Source organism: Ciconia boyciana, chromosome 2, assembly GCF_034638445.1.
Source record: "Ciconia boyciana chromosome 2, ASM3463844v1, whole genome shotgun sequence".
Lineage (NCBI taxonomy): Eukaryota > Metazoa > Chordata > Aves > Ciconiiformes > Ciconiidae > Ciconia > Ciconia boyciana.
The window spans coordinates 113240447-113259105 of record NC_132935.1 but is presented as its reverse complement, the minus strand read 5'-3'; the positions used below and the strand labels follow the sequence as shown (position 1 = coordinate 113259105).

Here is an 18659-nt window from a genome sequence, read left to right as displayed (position 1 = left end):
CAGTGACAGCCATACACAATAGCCTCTGAATGTCAGTACTCACTCCTTATGTCTTTTCTCTAATGTATTTCTACACTGAAAAAAACACCAAATAATTACTGAAAAACCTGAGTAACTGAGATCTAAATTACCAATCCTGCAGAAAACAAAGCAGAATAAAAACCTGAACAATGTGCTTTTATTGCCTCCTATTTGAGTCACTATACGATATATATACATATATATATATACATACACACACCCCCCTAGTACAAATGTCCATTGCTGGAGAATCCTGCTAGTTATATCAGAAGACCTTCTAGAGCTACAAAGGGAAAGAAGCTTTGGTTCATGGTCAAAAAACCCAAACCAAACAAAAAAACCCCCACCACACTACAACATTGTGAACTGTCTTTACAGAGAGGGTATCTGCAGAGCACTAATTCTAAAATTTATGCCCAACTTTTACTTCTCAAACTGGTAAGTACAGTGGCAATTAATTCTGACTTCTATTATTCAGCTGCCCTTGTCATGGCATTCCCAAAGCTGGCATGGGACAAGTGCTCCAATAGTTTACTTGATTTGCCAAGAACTAGCTAGGTCCAAGAAACTCGGGTGAAGCTTCTCACCTCTCAGCTACTACAAACACGAGCTGCTAACAAAAGAGATGGTCCCATTTCTCCCGCTCCCAATCTTCTTCCCCCCGGCCTGGACACACTTGCCCAATGCATCCGCTGTGGCTGCAACCACATGCTGAGTCTGGTCAGACTGGTCACCAGTCCCTCTCTCTCAGCCTGTTAGAAGTATAATTCCTAAGAGCAAGCTGTGATAAAGCTCCTGCTATATATTTATTCAAGGGTGCAAAACTCATGTAAATTTCTTTCCTCGTCTGACCTTTTAGGCAAAACAAAAATAGGGAAGCTGACAAGTGTTAATGATTCCAGAAAATCTTCGTTAAGTGGTGATGGTTGTAGCAGCTTATAGCCTTGGCAGTGCTATGTGTTTCGTACACGTATCTCTTGAAAGGGTATATGCCAGAAAAAGAAATGGCAACTACTATGTACAAATACTATGCGTACAAATATACAGCAGCAGTACTACAAGCAAGCCCGACAGCCTCGTGAATTTAGAAGCACACAAATTCTCAACCACAAATAAAATGATGATATCTTTAAGATAAAAATTACTTTGTATGTTTAGAGAAAACCAGTTAAGATGATGAAACAGTTTGCAAAGCACTCATAAATGGATTATGGCAAATATTATTAACCAAAAGATACAAACATTTTCAACATGTAACATATATTATCTTCAGTTTAGTTAAGTCACTTTTAAAAACATGACCATCAAGAACTTCAGGAATCACAGACGGTTCAAACTATCTCTTCATAGTAACAGTATGCTAATGTTTGCTTCTCAAAATATTGTTGTCATATTTCACCATAGCATTATTTTGCTTAATCCTAATCCATTAAACAGTACACCAAGCAGCTTCCATTAAAAAGAATTCCTATTTAATCTCTAACAAGTTATAATTCTTCACCCAAAATTAAAAAAAAAATTGGACTGTCAGTATGTTCAGCATCCATGAATCGTTATATTTTCAATCATCCCCTGAAGTCCATAATCGTATCACTGCAGTCAAGTTGTAACAGGAGGCTTACTAAGTCTTTCACAAAATGTTAATTACAAACCCCAAAATTTATGGGTAAGATGACAAAGAGCTTTAAACAATGGAAAGAGTTAATTTTAAAAATTCACTCAAACTAGCTGGTAGGCAAGTGACAGGGAGTGTATGTAACTCCTTTTTAGCAAGATCAGATCCAAGCTATCCACAGCTTAAAATATGCCAATCCACATTACTAACTGTTATGGTTTTGAGAAAAAGAAAGAAAAAAGCTTATGAATATAAATTGATGCAGTACTGCTTGAGTTTGCAAACATACAACTCCAGGGTCTCTATCATAACTCACACAAACAGTAGAATGCAATTAACAATACTGTTGAGTTTCACAGATGTTAGCCAACACTCTGATGCAAGAACATCACTAAATCATCTCAGCTTCACCCTACTGTTGCTTGAATAAGGCAAGCACAAAAGGGAAGGAGCCAACCCTACAAAAAAAGAAGGGCAGAAGATAACAATACTGAGGCAGAACAGTAATCACTGTGTCAAAATGAAATCGCAAAATATTTCCTCCCCAGTAGCCAAGTCAAGAGTTTCACACTTCAAATAGCTACCAAAGACAGAATATACTCAGTCATGGTCCAAGGGTGGTTATTTCCTTAGCACATTTAAAACTGGCTGCATTTTCTCATTAGTGAGTTCATTCTCCATTCTCAGATGTTGGGCGCCCAACAATGAAAATATTTAAGTACTTGCTCACAGTACTTTTGTTACTCTAGCAGCTCATTACCTGCAACATTTTTACAGCTAAATTATAGGCAGAGCTGTCTAATGAGTCCTCTAATTACACTACCTAATGCTTTCCAATATATACATGTGTTTTTATCTGCACTTTTTTTTTTTTAATGAACTATTCAGTATGACTTTAAAACTAGCTATCTAGTTAACTTGAGGGGGGAGGAGGTATTAAAAGTCACTAAAAATTATTCACCTATGACTGGAAAAAAGGCAAGAAACAACCCGCTAGTCTGCCAAAATTAAACAGATATAAATATTTCCACAATGGATTCTCACACTTCAGGATCTGACCTAAAACCCACTCCGAATTATCTTAGTAGCTTCAGAAACATTAAACATACCTGGTGCTATACTGTCTAATGTATCACTAGCACCACATTAGCAGTATGCCAGTAATGTGATGAACAAAACTAGACAAGCAGAGAATGCAACTGGGCTGAAGCATACTGGAAACAGACAGAATGTGCAAAGATGTAAATAATCCTCTAACTAACCTTCTCTAATCCTCTGAATGCCATCAAATCACACTTGAAGCTTGCTATAGAAAACCTATGAAGATCTTTCAACATTCTGTTTCAAACATACTCCAGGATAAATGAGCTCCCTACCCCATACTGACCTTAATCTCAGGCACCAAATTAAGGCTATGACATTGCTGATCTTTTCCCACAATATTGAACTCCTATTCTTTTTTTTGCAAGTAAAATCTTACTAACCAACAAACATTTCTATCTTGGAGAGAAAGTTACAAATGCGGTAAATTAGGTGACGAAGACAGACACCAGATGATGCTATGTTTCGTTCAGTATTATCAAAGAACAATACATAAAGTTATTATTTAAATAACCTTTGTATTTCCAAAATTCTGAACCATTTTTGTAGCCCTCAAGTTTGGCCTAAGTTAAGCAGCATTACTTGTTCTTTATGGACTTTCTGAACTCCAGAACCAACTGTGTTCATATTACTCTTGCTACTCCTCCTCCCTCTGAAGAATTACCATGCTCATATCTTTCTTTGTTAAGATTCTGATGAGTGGGTCACGAAAGCCAAAGTACATGTGATCCCTAGATCAAAGGGCTTCCTTAACATGTTGTGAAACAAAAACCAGAATTTAACAGGGATTAGAGTTCAACCCAAGTCTCATTGCTCTGAAGATGGCAGTAGTTGAATCAATGCATGTTACATACATATAATACGTTTGATTGCCAAAGGCAGTCATTATTCCCTTCCAGAAAAAAAGAAGAGAATCAGCAGTTTCAAATTTCAGATTAACCTGTTATCAAGCAAATTTGAAAAATCATACATTTTGTTCGCAAAGTGCATCATGGTATATGTGCATTTGTAGTACATTAACGCTTAAAAGCTTCTATAATTGTACGTGGACAGTTTTGCTATGTTGTATACAAGCACAGTAAGACAGAGGGAAAGGGATCAGACTATAAGCTTGTCTCTAGTATTTGCTCATCTAGTTCAAGGAGTGGGGGGTGTCAGCTATCAGGCTAAAGGTTTAGAGTTTCAACTTTACTGACAAGTAACTCATTCCCCACAGTAAAATAAACAAACAAATAAATAAATGTGGTTATTTGTCCAAGTTGGGGAATGCCAGAAAAAAGTTGTGAATAACTCAGCAATTTGCTGATTTACACAAACATTTATTTATAGAAGGTTTGTGCAATTTGCAACATAACTTTTTATGCCTCATCCCTACTGTGATCAGGGAATAGGAAAAACTGAAGAGCTGAAAGTTCAAGGTTTCTCTCTGCAATTAAAAAAGCCCCAGAATCTAAAAGTGCAGAAATCACACACAACTCTCTTCCAGTTTGTTTTTCATTGTGATGAGTAATCTAAATATACTGGTGTATGCATCAGGAGTTGTAAAATCCAGGCTTTAGATACAAACTAGGTTATACAGCCTCCAAAATTTAGGTTTAAATTTGCATGTGAGAAAGGAAAAAAAATATAGACATATCTGAACCACTACCATCTTCGCACGGCAACATCTATTTAGAAGTACTTCAAATTAAATACATGAATACAGGAAAGATGCAGCATTAACAAAGCTACTGAAGGAATACTATTTCAGCTTTACTTGTTGTGCTTTATTAATAGCCCATGCTAGAAAAACATTTCAATTAATTTAAAAACACAGTCATTATATAGCACTAAAGTGAGACTGAAAAGTACCTTGGCTAGTTTATCTTTAGCTCTAAGAAGAGCTATATATATTGTGCTCTGCTGTCACTTCCATAACACTCATGAGGATGTGAGTGATATTTGGATCTGCATGACTGGTAGGTCATCCACAGCAAGCTATCAGCTGTTTGCTCTGAGTTGATGGCTCCAAACTAGCATTGTTACCTTCTGCAGGTGGGCCTGGCTTGTAAATAAGTATATTATAGAACAGAAACTTGAAATTTGAACTTCTAGGAACTATACTGAATATGATCGATGTATTCCACCTCAAATTCTGTTCAAGAGTCAACGCAGTAACAGTTTGAAAACCAAACACTATTCTTCCCTAGAAAAGGCTGGAAGCACTAAGTAAGCATGTTTTAATCATCCAGGGCTGTTTCAAATGGCACCAAGACCAACTCAGAAAGCATCTGATATGCAAGTTGTCTGAAGAAGCTCTATGGAAGTACCAATATATGCTTTTACCTCACACTGTCGTCATATTTCATGGGCTACTTACAAGAACAGAATACAGAACTAGACAGACTGCTTTTTCCTTATACACAAAAAAATTACGAGCTGCTCTGTAACACTGCCTCTGGAGATCCACAGCTCAACTAAAATAGAAGCTGAAGAAAGTGGGCATGAAAAAGAAACTTACCTAGTATACCATGAATGAAGCATACTAGTTTTTTGTTTGTTTGTTTTTAAACTGAGAATGCTTTGGAATTTTGAAAAATAAAAAAATCTTATAATTGCAGAATATAAAGCAAGGATGTTTGCCTGCACATTTTATTATAATTCTTTGATCAGACTAATGCTGTAATTTACAACCGTAATTCACTCTGAAATTGTTTTATTCTAAAAATATTCTGAGTTTAAATCAAAGCCTTCACATGCAATACTTGCAACTTTGATATTACAGCACTAAAAATCCGAAAACATGATCTGTTAAAGACATACTAAAACGTAATAGCCCAGAGGGAGGACAGAGAATGTACAAGAGAACTATGAAACACTGTAATTTTGCTTAGCTTTCAGTACCAAAAGGGTTAGCAATTATTCATGTACTGCAAGAATGTTTTAGCGTATGATACTCTTCAAAAACCAAACATTTTCAGTGTCTTAAATGTTGTCGAACTTCAGTTCATTGTAATGCCATTGGCATTGACACCTGTACATAAAACATCTGCCTGATCTAATGAGAACACTGCAAAAAATGCCCTCTAAAAGACATAATGCACCCATATAATCAGGGCATGTATTTTCAGAGATAGTATGTAATATCTGCATCTTTTTTAAAGCATAGTAATAGTGCCACTGAACTGAATTTTATGAAAATCTAATCCAACAAACAAATTTCAAAGACGATTTGGTTTTAATCATTCTGTTAACATTTATGAGAAATATTTGGAGGAAGTAGATTTCATATCTTGATCATTTAAATTTATCTTTATTTTAGTAAAATTTTCCCTTTGACATAACACCACTCCTTACAAAAAAATAAGGTATTTTCATTCCCTTAGCAGCTTCACTACTTTCTGAATTTCTAATTACAGGATATGTTTCACAAGTAAAATTCTCATAGCAGTTCCCTAAGCCCAAGGATAACTGTAAATCTGAGGTCACTTTAGTACTCTGTTTCCATTCTTAATCTTATTTCTCCTTCTGCCTCTCTGATGATTCCAGTGTAACCACTGTATTTAGAGTATAATGTTCTTCCAACATAACTTGTCATGTCCTGTGGGGAATTCTTTGCTTCTCCTGTTTGTCTGGAAAAGCAGTCTGAAAAAGCAGTCTGCTGGGGGGCAACATATATCTAATGAAGCAGTACAAGGCAAAAAGTAGTTCTCTGTAGAAATGATGAACGCTATAGAAAGCATTGATACATACAGGTGACATATCAGTAGCACCCAACATTTGGAAATGTATTTATTTTTTAAATATGTTATCTGAATTGTGAAGAGAGCTAGTATTTTTTACTAAATCAATTGATAAAACTGAAAAAGAAGATAAGCTTTCAGGTTTACAAACCTTTTTCAGATCTGGAATAAAAGCAGACATCCTCAAAAATAAATACAAGTTAAGGAAAAGTATTCTGCCTTTCACTCAATGTGTGAGTTACACTATTTGAGCAGAAAAGCAGTTGGTACTTTTATAATAAAAGGGATGAGGAGTGTTACCACTTAATCTTTCCCTTTATTTCCCACTGAAAAGAGAGACGCAGATTTCTTCCTTTTATGTACGCAGCACCAAGTTAATGACAGACAAAAAACAGTGAATCAGTCGCACAGAGGAACATCACTGTGTCTCGTGGCTTCAATATTTCATATTCCACTAAGCTTTTGCTGCTTAAGAAGTCTGAAAACCTTGGCCAAATCAGTCCTTTAACCTCTAGCACATTCTACAAGGGATACATAAAACAAAACAAAACAAAACTTTATGTTTGCGCTGGTCATGGGTGACACCAACTCTTGGCACCAACTCATTCCTTCTAGGCCACAGTGGTAGGTCTCATGCAGCAATATGCCACTTCTATAGTCTGCATTAATAATAGAAACACAGGTTGTTTTTCCCGAGGGAAAAAAAAAAAAAGAAAAAAAAAAAACAAAACCAGCAAACTTTCCTGGTGACACTGGTAATTTATCCTGGGTGACACTGCTTGCTGACATTTTGGAGCAACAGTTAACAGAAAACCTCTCTCCAGGGACAGAGGGAAGTCATTACACATGCATATTATATATATATATATATACACACACACATATTAAAAAAAAGTAGAGAAAATAAGCATTTATTAGAAAATTCAATACTGCATTTCCAAAATACAAAACAAAATCATGAGGTACTCTTCCTTTCATTTCTATTATCATTGCAGGAAGCAAACTGCCAAGCTGTAATCACTGGTAGCGTTCATAATGGAATATAAGACAAATTTCAGGTATAGCTTATCATCTCCTGAAGAAAACGTGGTGTTAAAAATTAAAGTGGATTGTCCCACTGCAAGAAAACATATCTTTTTTGTAGCAAAACCCAGCAACTGAATTTTCTGGCTAGGAACTCAACATTTCCTCTGACAAAGTTCACAGAATCACAGAAGTTCCCTGCTTTACTCCACCGGCCTATTTTCATGCTCACTAAGTCAGGGCTTTTTTTGTTTGATTGGTTTTTCTGTTTTAATCAAGCCACTTCAAAAAAGCAATAGTACTCAATATGAAAAAAGATGAGTCTGGATTATCTCCTCTGTTTGCTCTATTATGCAAGTCATGGTTACCCATCATCCTGACAGTGATTTTAATGATATTTTATGATTGATAATTTAGATTCAGTTTGGTTTGTTGTTCGGTTTTTTGTTTTCTCAGGGGTTCTTTGGGGGGTGGGGTGGGGGGGTGGTGGTGATGGTGTTAAATTTGATAATTATTACTGGTATGGTTAGAAACATTCACAAGGCCTCACTTTAAGCCTTTAGGCTTATCCACCTCAAGTTACCTGTCCAGTTAACTGGATTCCCCCAATTTTTCAACCAAAAGGGGCATAAAACACAAAGTTAGTCTCTCTGAATGTAACTTCTGTCCTACTATCTCACTGAGTTCAGTTCAGGGGTAAGATTTTTAAGACCTGAAGAAGGACTTAAAAGGTTTCCTAATCTGGGGATTAACCACTACAGCTTAAAGGTCTGTTTTACTAATATTAAACACTTCAGTGTTTAACCTAAAAATTAGACTATTAAAATCTATAAACGCACAGAAAATAGTGAGACTGAGGAATCAAAAAAAAAAAGTTAATCAAGGACACAAAGTTAGATTTTTTTTTAATTTTTTTTTTTTAAAGTTAAAGTTGAAAAATACTGAAAAACAGTTCTCAACTGACCTCTTTGTCTGGTGTTAAAGTGCCTTCATCATTCTGATCTGTAAACGAAGATGTCCTGCTTCTGTTGCCAGTTGGTGGAGGGGATTTGGAAGGGACCTAACACAGAGATCACATGTATCAACAAGTAATAATATTAAGTCCAGAACTAATTATTCTGTATCATAATTTACTTCAACAATTACTAACCATAACATCTCAGTAAAGCCTGGTCTAGATCTTCCTTTTAAAGAAAACAACCAGTTCCATGTACTGTCTGTGACAAGTTCTACCTTACTACAAAGTCTCCAGAGCAGAATATGTCATTAATCAGCCACAAGAGCATGCAACAAAATTTGTTATTTTGATTAGTTCTGACCACGGTCCTCTTAGACCAGATTTGAAACTCAAGCTTCCTAATACTTTAGCAACATAGTACAGTTGCTTAAGGTTTAAAAGTTTTGCAAATTGACAGGGATTCAAGCATTTACATACGGAATACCATCTGATTCCTTTAAGAAATTAACAAAAACAAGAAAAAAAAACCCACTTACAAAACTGAATCTAAACAAAGAAAATGGGCAGAAGAAAATGACACATTTTATGATGTCAATAAGAACTTGTTGTTACTGTCAGCACTGAACATTTAGTCAAAGAAATTTCACAACTTCATGCTGAGTGAGGTTGCAACAAGTCACACCAACCCAACCATAGCTTGCCAGCCTCACACTTCAAAATTCAAATATAAATTTTCAGTATAAATATAACGAACATTAAAATATCAATAAGCCTTTATGTACAAATAAACTAATTAGCAATATCTCTCATTAGGTATATTATACAATATAACCAGAGTGAACAGAGTGTAGCAAAAAACAAACCCCAAAAAGCCAAAACCATAATTACCACAAATCCTTTAATACTTTGTTGCAGCACCATGAGGTTGCATACATAAATACTGCCTTGCAAAATGCCTGTGTCACAAGACAAGAGCTGGATGTTCTAAAACGTGATTGACAGAGTATTAGACCACTGAAAAACCACTACCAAAAAAGACAGTTTTTCAGAGAATTATACTTACTTCATAGCCTAAATCTATGGGTGTGTTTTGTAAAATTTGGATACTAATCCAAATTAATACTCCAATATCATACAAACCACAAGATTATTCCAAAATCAGTCATAGTTACAGGTCTGATCAAGTGGACCCAATGTTCCCACCTGAAAATACAACTCAAAATTCAAATACCTCACCTAGTACCAAATAATCATTCACCATGAAAGCTCTATGTCCTGCTGAAAGATTTCATGCCGAAAGTATTCATAGGGTTTGGAAAACAACAATGATCTACTCATACCAATAGCCTACTCTACTTCTTTTATTCCTACTCCCTAATCTAACACCAGTGATTTAAAGAAGATTGCTTCCAGCCCTTACCATGCAGAAGGAAAATTGTTTCCAAATGTTCATCACCACTGTGCTACTGTTTCGAAGGAGTATGAATGTATCTCTTCACTCTGCCCTTAATGGTTCCACAGTTTTCAGCGCTGCATTCAGACTTCTTGTCAATTTACAGCCATATCAGTGGCACTAAGCTATGCAGCATAAATTTTCATTGCAACTAACAGAAAGATTATGTAACTGAACAGAGAAGATGAAACAGGATAGCATAGTTCAGCTGAAAAGGACCTACAATGATCATCTAGTCCAACTGCCTGACCGCTTCAGGGCTGACCAAAAGTTCAAGCATGGTGTGAAGAGCATTGTCCAAATGCCTCTTCAATGCTGACAGGCTTGGGGCATCAACCACCTCTGCAGGAAGCCTGTGTCAGGCTTTGACCGCCCTCTCGGTAAAGAAATGTTTCCTCATGTCAAGTCTGAACCTCTCCTGACGGATGCAGCTTTGAGCCATTCCCACGGGTCCTGGCACTGGGTACCAGGGAGAAGAGATCAGCACCTCCATCTCCACGTCCCCTCCTCAGGAAGCTGTAGAGAGCAGGGAGGTCACCCCTCGGCCTCCTTCTCTCCAAACTAGACAAGCCCCATGTCCTCAGCTGCTCCTCAGAGGACATGCCTTCCAGCCCCTTCCCCCGCTTTGGTGCTCTCCTCGGCACACATTCAAGTATCTTAACATCCTTTTTCAATGGTGGGGCCCAGAACCACATACAATACTCAAGGTGAGGCCGCACCAGTGCTAAATACAGAGGGATAATCACCTCTTTTGACCAGCTGGTTATGCTGTGTTTGATGAACCCCAGGATGAGGTTTGCCCTCTTGGCTGCCAGGCCACACTGCTGACTCCTGTTGAGCCTCCTGTCAACCAGCACCCCCAGACCCCTTTCTGCAGGGCTGCTCTGCAGCCACTGCTCCCCCAGTTTAGACTTGTGTCCAGCTTTACTCCATCCCAGCTGCAGAATCCGGCATTTGTTCTTGTTCAATTTCATGCCATTGATGATTGCCCAATGCTCCCATCTATCCAGATCCCTCTGCAAGGCCTCTTGTCCCTTGAGAAGGTCAACAGCACCTCCCAGTTCAGTATCATCAGCAAACTTACAATCTCCTGCATTGGGATCATTGATAAAAATATTGAACAGGTTTGGCCCTAGAATTGAACCCTGAGGAGCACCACTGGTGGCTGGTCCCCAGCCAGATGTAGCCCCATTCACTACAGCCCTTTGAGCTCTGCCATTCAGCCAGGTCTTCACCCAGCGCACCATGTACCTGCTTATCCCACAGCTGGACAACTTGTCCAGAAGAATGCTGGGAGGGACAGTATCAAAAGCCTTACTGAAAGCCAGAGGAACTACATCCACTGCTTTCCCTTCATCCTCTAGGTGGGTGACCTTATTGTAGAAGGATATCAAATTGGCTAATCAGGACTTTCCCTTTGTGAACCCATGCTGACTTTGCCTGATAATTGCATTATTCTTCAAATGTCTTTCAGCAGTACTCAGTATGACCTTCTCCATAATTTTTCCATGTCCTGAGGTTAGACTAACAGGTCTGTAGTTCCCTGGGTCTTCCCTCACACCCTTCTTGTAAACTGGAATAACATTGGCTAGCTTCCAGTCAGCAGGGACCTCTCCAGACTCCCAAGATGATTGAGAGGGGTCCTGCTGTAACATCCGCTAGCTCCTTCAGTACTCTGGGTTGAATCCCATCAGGCCCCATGGAGTTATGAACATTCAGCTGGTCCCTTACAATTTCAGTGCCCACAAATGAAAAGTCACAGGACTTTTCACAGTCATGGTCCTCCAACTCAGGGGACCACGCAGCCCAAGGTCTATCAGTATTATTAAAGACTGAGGCAAAAAGCGCATTGAATGTCTCCGCTTTTTCTTCATCCCTATTTGTCAGGTGACCATCTTCAACAAGTTTCAGCCTGAGACACCTGCAATTGAATAGCATTTTTTTTTCTCCCTGTCAGCAGTTAGAAACTGATGTGTTCTTCAGCCTGTGAGGGGCAAAGTGCAGGTATTCTCTATCTGACAGATGACATCAGTTAGCTAACAGTTCATACGAAAGGAGGCGGCCTACAAAGGCCTCCTCAGAACAAGTGTTACACTTGAGAAATTTTACCTCCAGATTTAATCAGTCTTAGGTCAGTAAATTTAGTCTTGGACACTACAAACCAGAGTACAAATGACAAGTTCTAGGTCTCAAAGCAGAAGAAATTAACAGAGCAGAGAGGGTATGGTAAGTCAAGTTTCCGCCTCCCTACAACACGGTATAGGAAAGAACAGACCAAAAATGAATGCAAACAGAAGTCTCATAAAACTAAGAAAACTTAAGTGTTTGGAAAATTTGGTTTGAAAATGTCTCAATAGAAAGTATCTGATAATCTATATTATGACAGAGTACCCAATAAGTGAAATGCATTTTAAGGATCCAAATTACTAAAAGCAAGGTAACAAAATATATTCCACACTCTCTGCAAGACTCCAGTACATTTTACAGGCCTCAAAACCTTCTTGCTCCTTCCTCATTTACAGAATCCGTTTTCAGATGAGATGTGAAAACTGAGCAGACTAGCCTATTTTACTTTTAAGATCAAATTTAACTCCAATTTCCCTCTAGTGTTACTTGAGAGCAAGTGAACAATAAGCAATACTGCAAAACAACCGTTTTACACAAAAATAAAAATCTGTTCTCATTTTCTGCTTCTGCCTTTCCATTCATGTCCACCCTTGAGTTACATGATCTACTCTGTCCACAGTATAGCAGGCTAGGTGACAGCATCATTTATGATAAGCTCTTGTATTAGGTTTCAATAAATTTGTCAATGTTAATTTTAACAGCCAAATAAAGACTGCAATATGCTACCCTGTTGGGTGCACATGTGCAGTCAGGCCCAAATTTATTCTCAAGGCTGGTTTTCAGCAAGTACTGACCCTTTAACACACGTACCAAGTATCTGGAACTAAGTGGGTTACAATATTGTGTGCAAGGTATCATAATTTAGCTGCTGCTTATTGAAAATAGCAAGCTCTACAGCTCAATCTTGTTACACTGTACTGAAAGTTCACCACATACAGCAACTCAGGACAGCACTCAACTGCCACTGACAAAAATGTACTTAACTTCACTAACTAGAGAAGACCCAGAGTTAATAACTATGAAAGGGCTTAAAATAAAACTCAACAAGCTACATAAAGCTTTACAGTAGATCCATTTCCAAAAATACTGCCTCTATTTGACAAATGAGTGATTTAAAAAATAGTACATAGCTGAACATCAGCAGTTTTGAAACCATGGTCTAATACTGAGACTATGCAGTGTCAGATCTCCCAGTGGTTCAAATTACTTTCAGATCAAGCCCAGGCAACTGATCGCCTATTTGTAAAATTAACAAAATTACCTGCCTATAGCTTAACATCCACATGATACAGAGTTTACAACAATTTTATTATTTTAGATTCCAAGATGCAAAGGATACTTAACCCAACAAAAAGCCAAAGACACGTAGGCAGACATTATCTTTTTCAGCACAGAGTTTACCCATACAAAGTTAACTTGTCAAAGTCTTTCTACCCAAATGAACTGGTAGAGAGAGTTTATTCTGCTTTGACACAAGCATGAGATCATCACAAGATTTTTTTTGGCCACTGTCACTTTCAGAGATACTCTGCACCCATGTCCTATCCAATGTGCATTATTATAATTTAAAAACAGTAGTTTCTAGAATCCAACACTAATCATAATTTTGTGAAAGTACACATAAGAGAAAAATGGCCAATTAAATTATGACTAAACAAAAAAAAGATGCTTTGCTCTCAGCTTTATACTATATTCTCAATTTTTCCACAGTTAAAAAAAGCAAGAATAAGGTTAAGGTAAGCAAACCAGCCCTCTAAACGATGAAAACAGAAGGGACTTAGAGGAATTGAAAGAACAAACATTAAGATGAGAGAAAGAGATAACTAGCGATCTCAATGCTGGATTGTTATCCAGTGCACATGAAAGCATCATTCCTTTAAATGCTAAAGAAGAAACCCACTTCTGTTTCATTTTGTTTGATGTTCAAGCAAGAGAGCGTTTTTACATTCCTCCAGACGATAGCCCTTGTAGAATGGGCAAAGAGAAGAACTCTCTCAGAAGCCTCTGGAGACGCTTCCAGGACAGGCGGCGGCTCAGTAAGAACGAAGTTGGCTTTCGAAGTTACAGCGAAGCCGCCCTGCGCTGACAGAGAGCCGGGGTGCGGCGCTTGCCAGCCGGCCCATCCCAGAGCCCTCGGCCGGCCACCACACGCAGGACGCCAAGGCCTGCGCTGCGCCACCCTCCCCGCGGCCGGGGCGGCGGGACCGGTCCGACCCGCTGTCAGCGGGACGCCGAGGCCTTCCCGGGCGAAGCGCGGCCCTGCCCCGCCGGACACACCGCCCCTCCGGGTGAAATGCCACCGGCGCCCGGCCGGACACTACAAGCCGCCCAGGGCTCCGTCCCGGCCCCCCACAGCGACCCGACGGACGCCTCCTCCCCCGCCACCCCTCCCCAACGCCCGCGGTACCTGCGGCGGGAGGGGGGCCGCGCGCCCCCCTGCCCCGCGCGGCGGCGCCTGCTCCTCGCTGATCTTCTGCTTCAGCTTCTTGAACATGGTGGCGGGAGGGAGGAGGGGGTCGGGGGCCGGTGGCGAGGGGAGCGGGGTACGACCCCCCGGCCGGTTAGGCAGCGCCTCCCGCGCAACGGGCGAGGGGAGCCGGGGGAGAGGATGGCGGTGCTGGGACCGAGCTCCGCTCGCCCCGGCCCCATGGAGCCGCCGCTGCAGCCGCCTCTCCTTCCTGGGTCCCCCCCACCGCGGAGCAGGTGAACGCCGCGGCTACTGCGCCTGCGCAGCCAACGTGGAGCCGAGCGCTCGGCACGGTACGGGGCGCGGCGAGGCACAAACTTCCCAAAGGCATTCCCTGCGCCATCCCTCCCTCCCCTCCGCCCCGGGGGCGGACACTGGCGGTGTGCCGCCCGCCGCCCGGCCGGGCCTGGGCGCCAGGGCCGCGGCGGGGCGGTGATGCCTGCCAGCCTCCCTCCGCCTCCCTCCTGGCGGCCGCGGGGCGGGAGGCGGCGCCGTGCTGGGAATAGCGCGGGCGCAGGGGAGTCGCTGGCCGCGAGTCACCGCTTTTCTGTCAGGAGGGATGGACAACGGAGCGGTGACAGCAACCGCAGCAGCCGCCACCTTGCTGCGCCTCTCCGCCGCTCTGAGAGGTGTCGGGGCCGCCGTAACGGTGCGATCGTTACCTTAAACCCCGCCACCAGCGGGGCGCTCCGCCCCGGGGTGTGGGGGGGGGCAGGCCGCAGGGGCGGCAGCAGCGGGCCGGCCGGCAGCCCCCGGCTCCTGCGCCCCACAAAGCCGCGAAGGGAGAAGGTGCACCCCAACCTTCCCCTCCCGCTGCACCCTTACGGGCAACGAGCGCGTTTCTGCGGGCGGGGACGTGCGAGGAGCGGGCGTGGCAAGCTCCACCTGCTCCAGGCAGCGGGAGGTGATTCGGTCCGGCCGCTTGTATTTTCTGTTGTTTGCTTCCATAGCGACTGCGCTCTGGATGGCCGGCTAAGTAACTGCAAATAAATCTTTTCATCTCAGGCGGGTACGGCAAATCAGTGCAACGACGTGATTTGCCAGAATGCCAGTAACAGGGGTTTTGCCAGAATGCTAGTAACAGTGCAAAGACTTGATCTGCCAGAATGCCAGTAAGAGGGACCACACAGTCCCTCTGTGTCGGTTAGTGACAGCCTCACGCAGTGTTTGCCACCGTTGTTACTACCTCTTTAAAACTGGGGGGAAATGTTCTTGGCTGCTTTAGGTGTAAACCTATGGCTTTAGAGCCCTTGTTGGATGAGATTTGTGTGCGTGTTCAGTCCTGTCACTGTAGATGCAGAGAGCAGTCAGCAGTAGCTGGCATTTATTCTCCAACAATGGGACTATTTTGAATCTTGCTGTGTTGACAGTGATTTTGTATGAAGGCTAGAAATACACGATGCTATTTGCAAGAAATGCTGAACCATGAGGTCTTCTGTATAGCACCATACGATGAAGACTGTATGCGGTCATCACAAACATCCAGAAATGTTTTTGCTGAAATACACTCCTGTCACCTTTAAGTAATTTGAGGGGAAAAAAAGTGGATAGGAAATAAATAGCTTGCTATACACTGACCAAAAAAAAAAAAAAAAAAAAGGCAAGATACATCTGCAGGAAACATAAACTCCTGTTAGTTTTTCCTAATTTTTTGCTACATGTTAAAAAAACTGCTAATTTTCAGCAGTCCCTTTTCCCATTAAGGCTACTATGCATACATCAGATGGCAGCAGTGACTTGCACATTCTACTGATTTCTAGTGAGAACAACTGTTTATGTGTAACACCTTCAAAAAAAGCTAGTCTGAACCTACAAGCCATAATAGATAAGTATATTGAAGATTATAATGTTCTCTTTTCTATAGGGGAACTTGAAACAGAGGTATAGGGAAAAGTCTCCAGGACTAAAGGGGCAAAAACGCCTGAATAGCAGTCCATGAGGAAATGAGATAAAATGGGCAATTAAGTTTACTGCAGCCATCAAAAGCAAAAATTCTCCACTTCAGGCAGGTAGCCTCTGTTCCCTCTAAATATGACATGCAGCAGCACAGCGGTACAATTCAGAGGTTAGCAAGTGAGAGGGGCATTGCCTGATGGATGCTTTGGGAAATCCTCTTAACCTTCAGTCTCCTAATAAATCTGTGATTCTCTCACACCTATGTGCTCTGTTACAGATGCTAGCTCACATTCTCTTCTTCTCTTCAGCATCTACAGATTACACTCTAATTTTAAACCTAAGTCACTAAATGTAGTATGTGAGTTTGATGGATAGATGCATAATTGAAAGGACACTAGCTCCTACAGCTATCAAACAGAAAAGCAGAGCTTTGTTAATTCTTTCATAAAATGTACCCCACACAAAAGAAAGATCTGTATCATTTCCTTAGAAAATTAAAAATTGAGATAGTATATTCTGACTGTTTCTCACAGTGCAGATGTTTTCATAGGACTAAAAGCTATGTGGTTAGAGAACAAGTACAAGACTAGGAAGTATGATAAAAGATAAGTTATTTTTTCCTACGCTAAAGTCTTAGTTGCTACAGAAAATGGTAAGGTGATTAATTAATTGGAACTCTGTTAATGAGTTGCAATAATACTAACCCAATGTGGTAATAATATGGCAGTTAGATATTTTCCAGGGGATTTTTTTACTACAGCAAGGTCTTTTGTTGCATAAATTCCAATGTACACAATCACCTCCGTTCTCCACACGAGGTGCCTAACCTGGGTTTTAGGAAGAGGTGAAGTAGTATTTGTATGTATCATTTAATCATATACAGATTGGTGGCGTTTAAAAAATCAAGGACAATGTGAATTTCTGTGCTTTTAAATTGGTACAAACCAGCAATATTTTGTGATACGCGGCTATGTGTCTAGTGTTGCTTAGATAATACAAAGTGGTATCCCACATTAAGCGGTAGTATACAAAAATGCTGAAGATATATATGATAACTCTGCAAAATACTATCATAAGCCTTCTAAAAGGGCTTTAAATGTTTTAGTGCCTGGGCAAGTGTGATTAAAACATATTGCAAGATACAAAGCATTTACTCTAAACCCCACAGAAGTCCTGGGGGAAATGTCTGGAACCATATTCTCACACACAGTGTCAAAATCCCTTACTTAACTGAATAGTACCTTATTTCTAGAGGGTCAATCTGATCTTAGTAGATTTCTTTGTGAAGGTAATAGTAGTAGTTGAAAGTGAAGATTTGCCCCTCCTTTTTTACCTTCCTTAAGTACACTAGTTAACATACGCTAAACAAGAGAAATATCACATTGTACTGTCTGTGAAAGATAAATGTATTTCTGCAAACAGCACTGGTTATGGTGGATAAATAAGAATAAAGGTCTGTTCCAAATTAAATCTATAGCAGTAATTAATGTATTTCCGTGGGAAAGGGAAGAGAGCATAAATGTAAAAGACTGTTTTCATACCAGTCTAGGCTTCTCTAATTGTCAGCGACAGTGGCCCACATATCCCTGCAGTTCCCATTCCTTGCCTTGTGCTAGCTCCAGCACTTGTCAGACCTTTCCCTTAGTCATTTCTGTGTGTTGAGTCTGCAGAAAACTAACCTGACAAAAGAACAAATAATTTTCTGCTGGCTTACTGTGCTGAGTCCCCTGAGTACAGGAGCTGCTGCAAGAGGGAGAGAGGCAGGCAGGAGCTGGATAGCTTTACATTGCCAGAGTTATTTCAGACTGCTCAGGAACATACAGCCTTGGCTGAGCAATTTGCTTAACTTTAACTGAAGTAATCCCAGTAAGTGCTACTTCAAGTTCAGCTAACAAGCAACTCTTCCTGAAAAAATTGATACTATCTCAACCAGTAACTATCTTAGTTGCTAATGATCATTAAAGTATTCATGCATATGGCCTCCAGTCAGTCTAATCTGATTTTTAAAATGCTGTCTTTAAGTTACTGCAGCTTTCTGGAAGTCACAAAAAAGCCATGGGCATAAATTATGAATATGGCTTTCAATACTCTTTTCCACACCTACAACTCCAATTACTTTGTAAAAAATATACGAATTTGCTAGCAGCTAGTTCTTTCAATACAGTCATCCATCACAAATATGAAAAGACATAAAAGAAAGCAACATAACTTACATAGCATTTCTGATAACTTTTTAATGTTGGTTCGTATTTTGTTTGGAAAGGAGGTTTGCCATG

The 18659-nt window shown here is 40.5% G+C and overlaps 1 protein-coding gene across 6 annotated transcripts in view; it reads right to left on the bottom strand.

Annotated features, from left to right (window-relative positions):
• Nucleotides 1–14749, bottom strand: part of GOLGA4 (golgin A4) — a 71101-nt gene extending 56352 nt beyond the window's left edge. For all 6 annotated transcript variants that reach the window (XM_072853599.1, XM_072853600.1, XM_072853601.1 and 3 more), the window contains exons 1-2: nt 14428–14749; nt 8447–8542 (exon numbers count right to left, since the gene is read on the bottom strand). In XM_072853599.1, the coding sequence (XP_072709700.1) occupies nt 8447–8542; nt 14428–14514 (183 nt within the window). In that variant the 5' untranslated portion in view covers nt 14515–14749. The remainder of the gene's footprint in view (nt 1–8446; nt 8543–14427) is intronic.
• Nucleotides 14750–18659: the final 3910 nt, after the last annotated feature.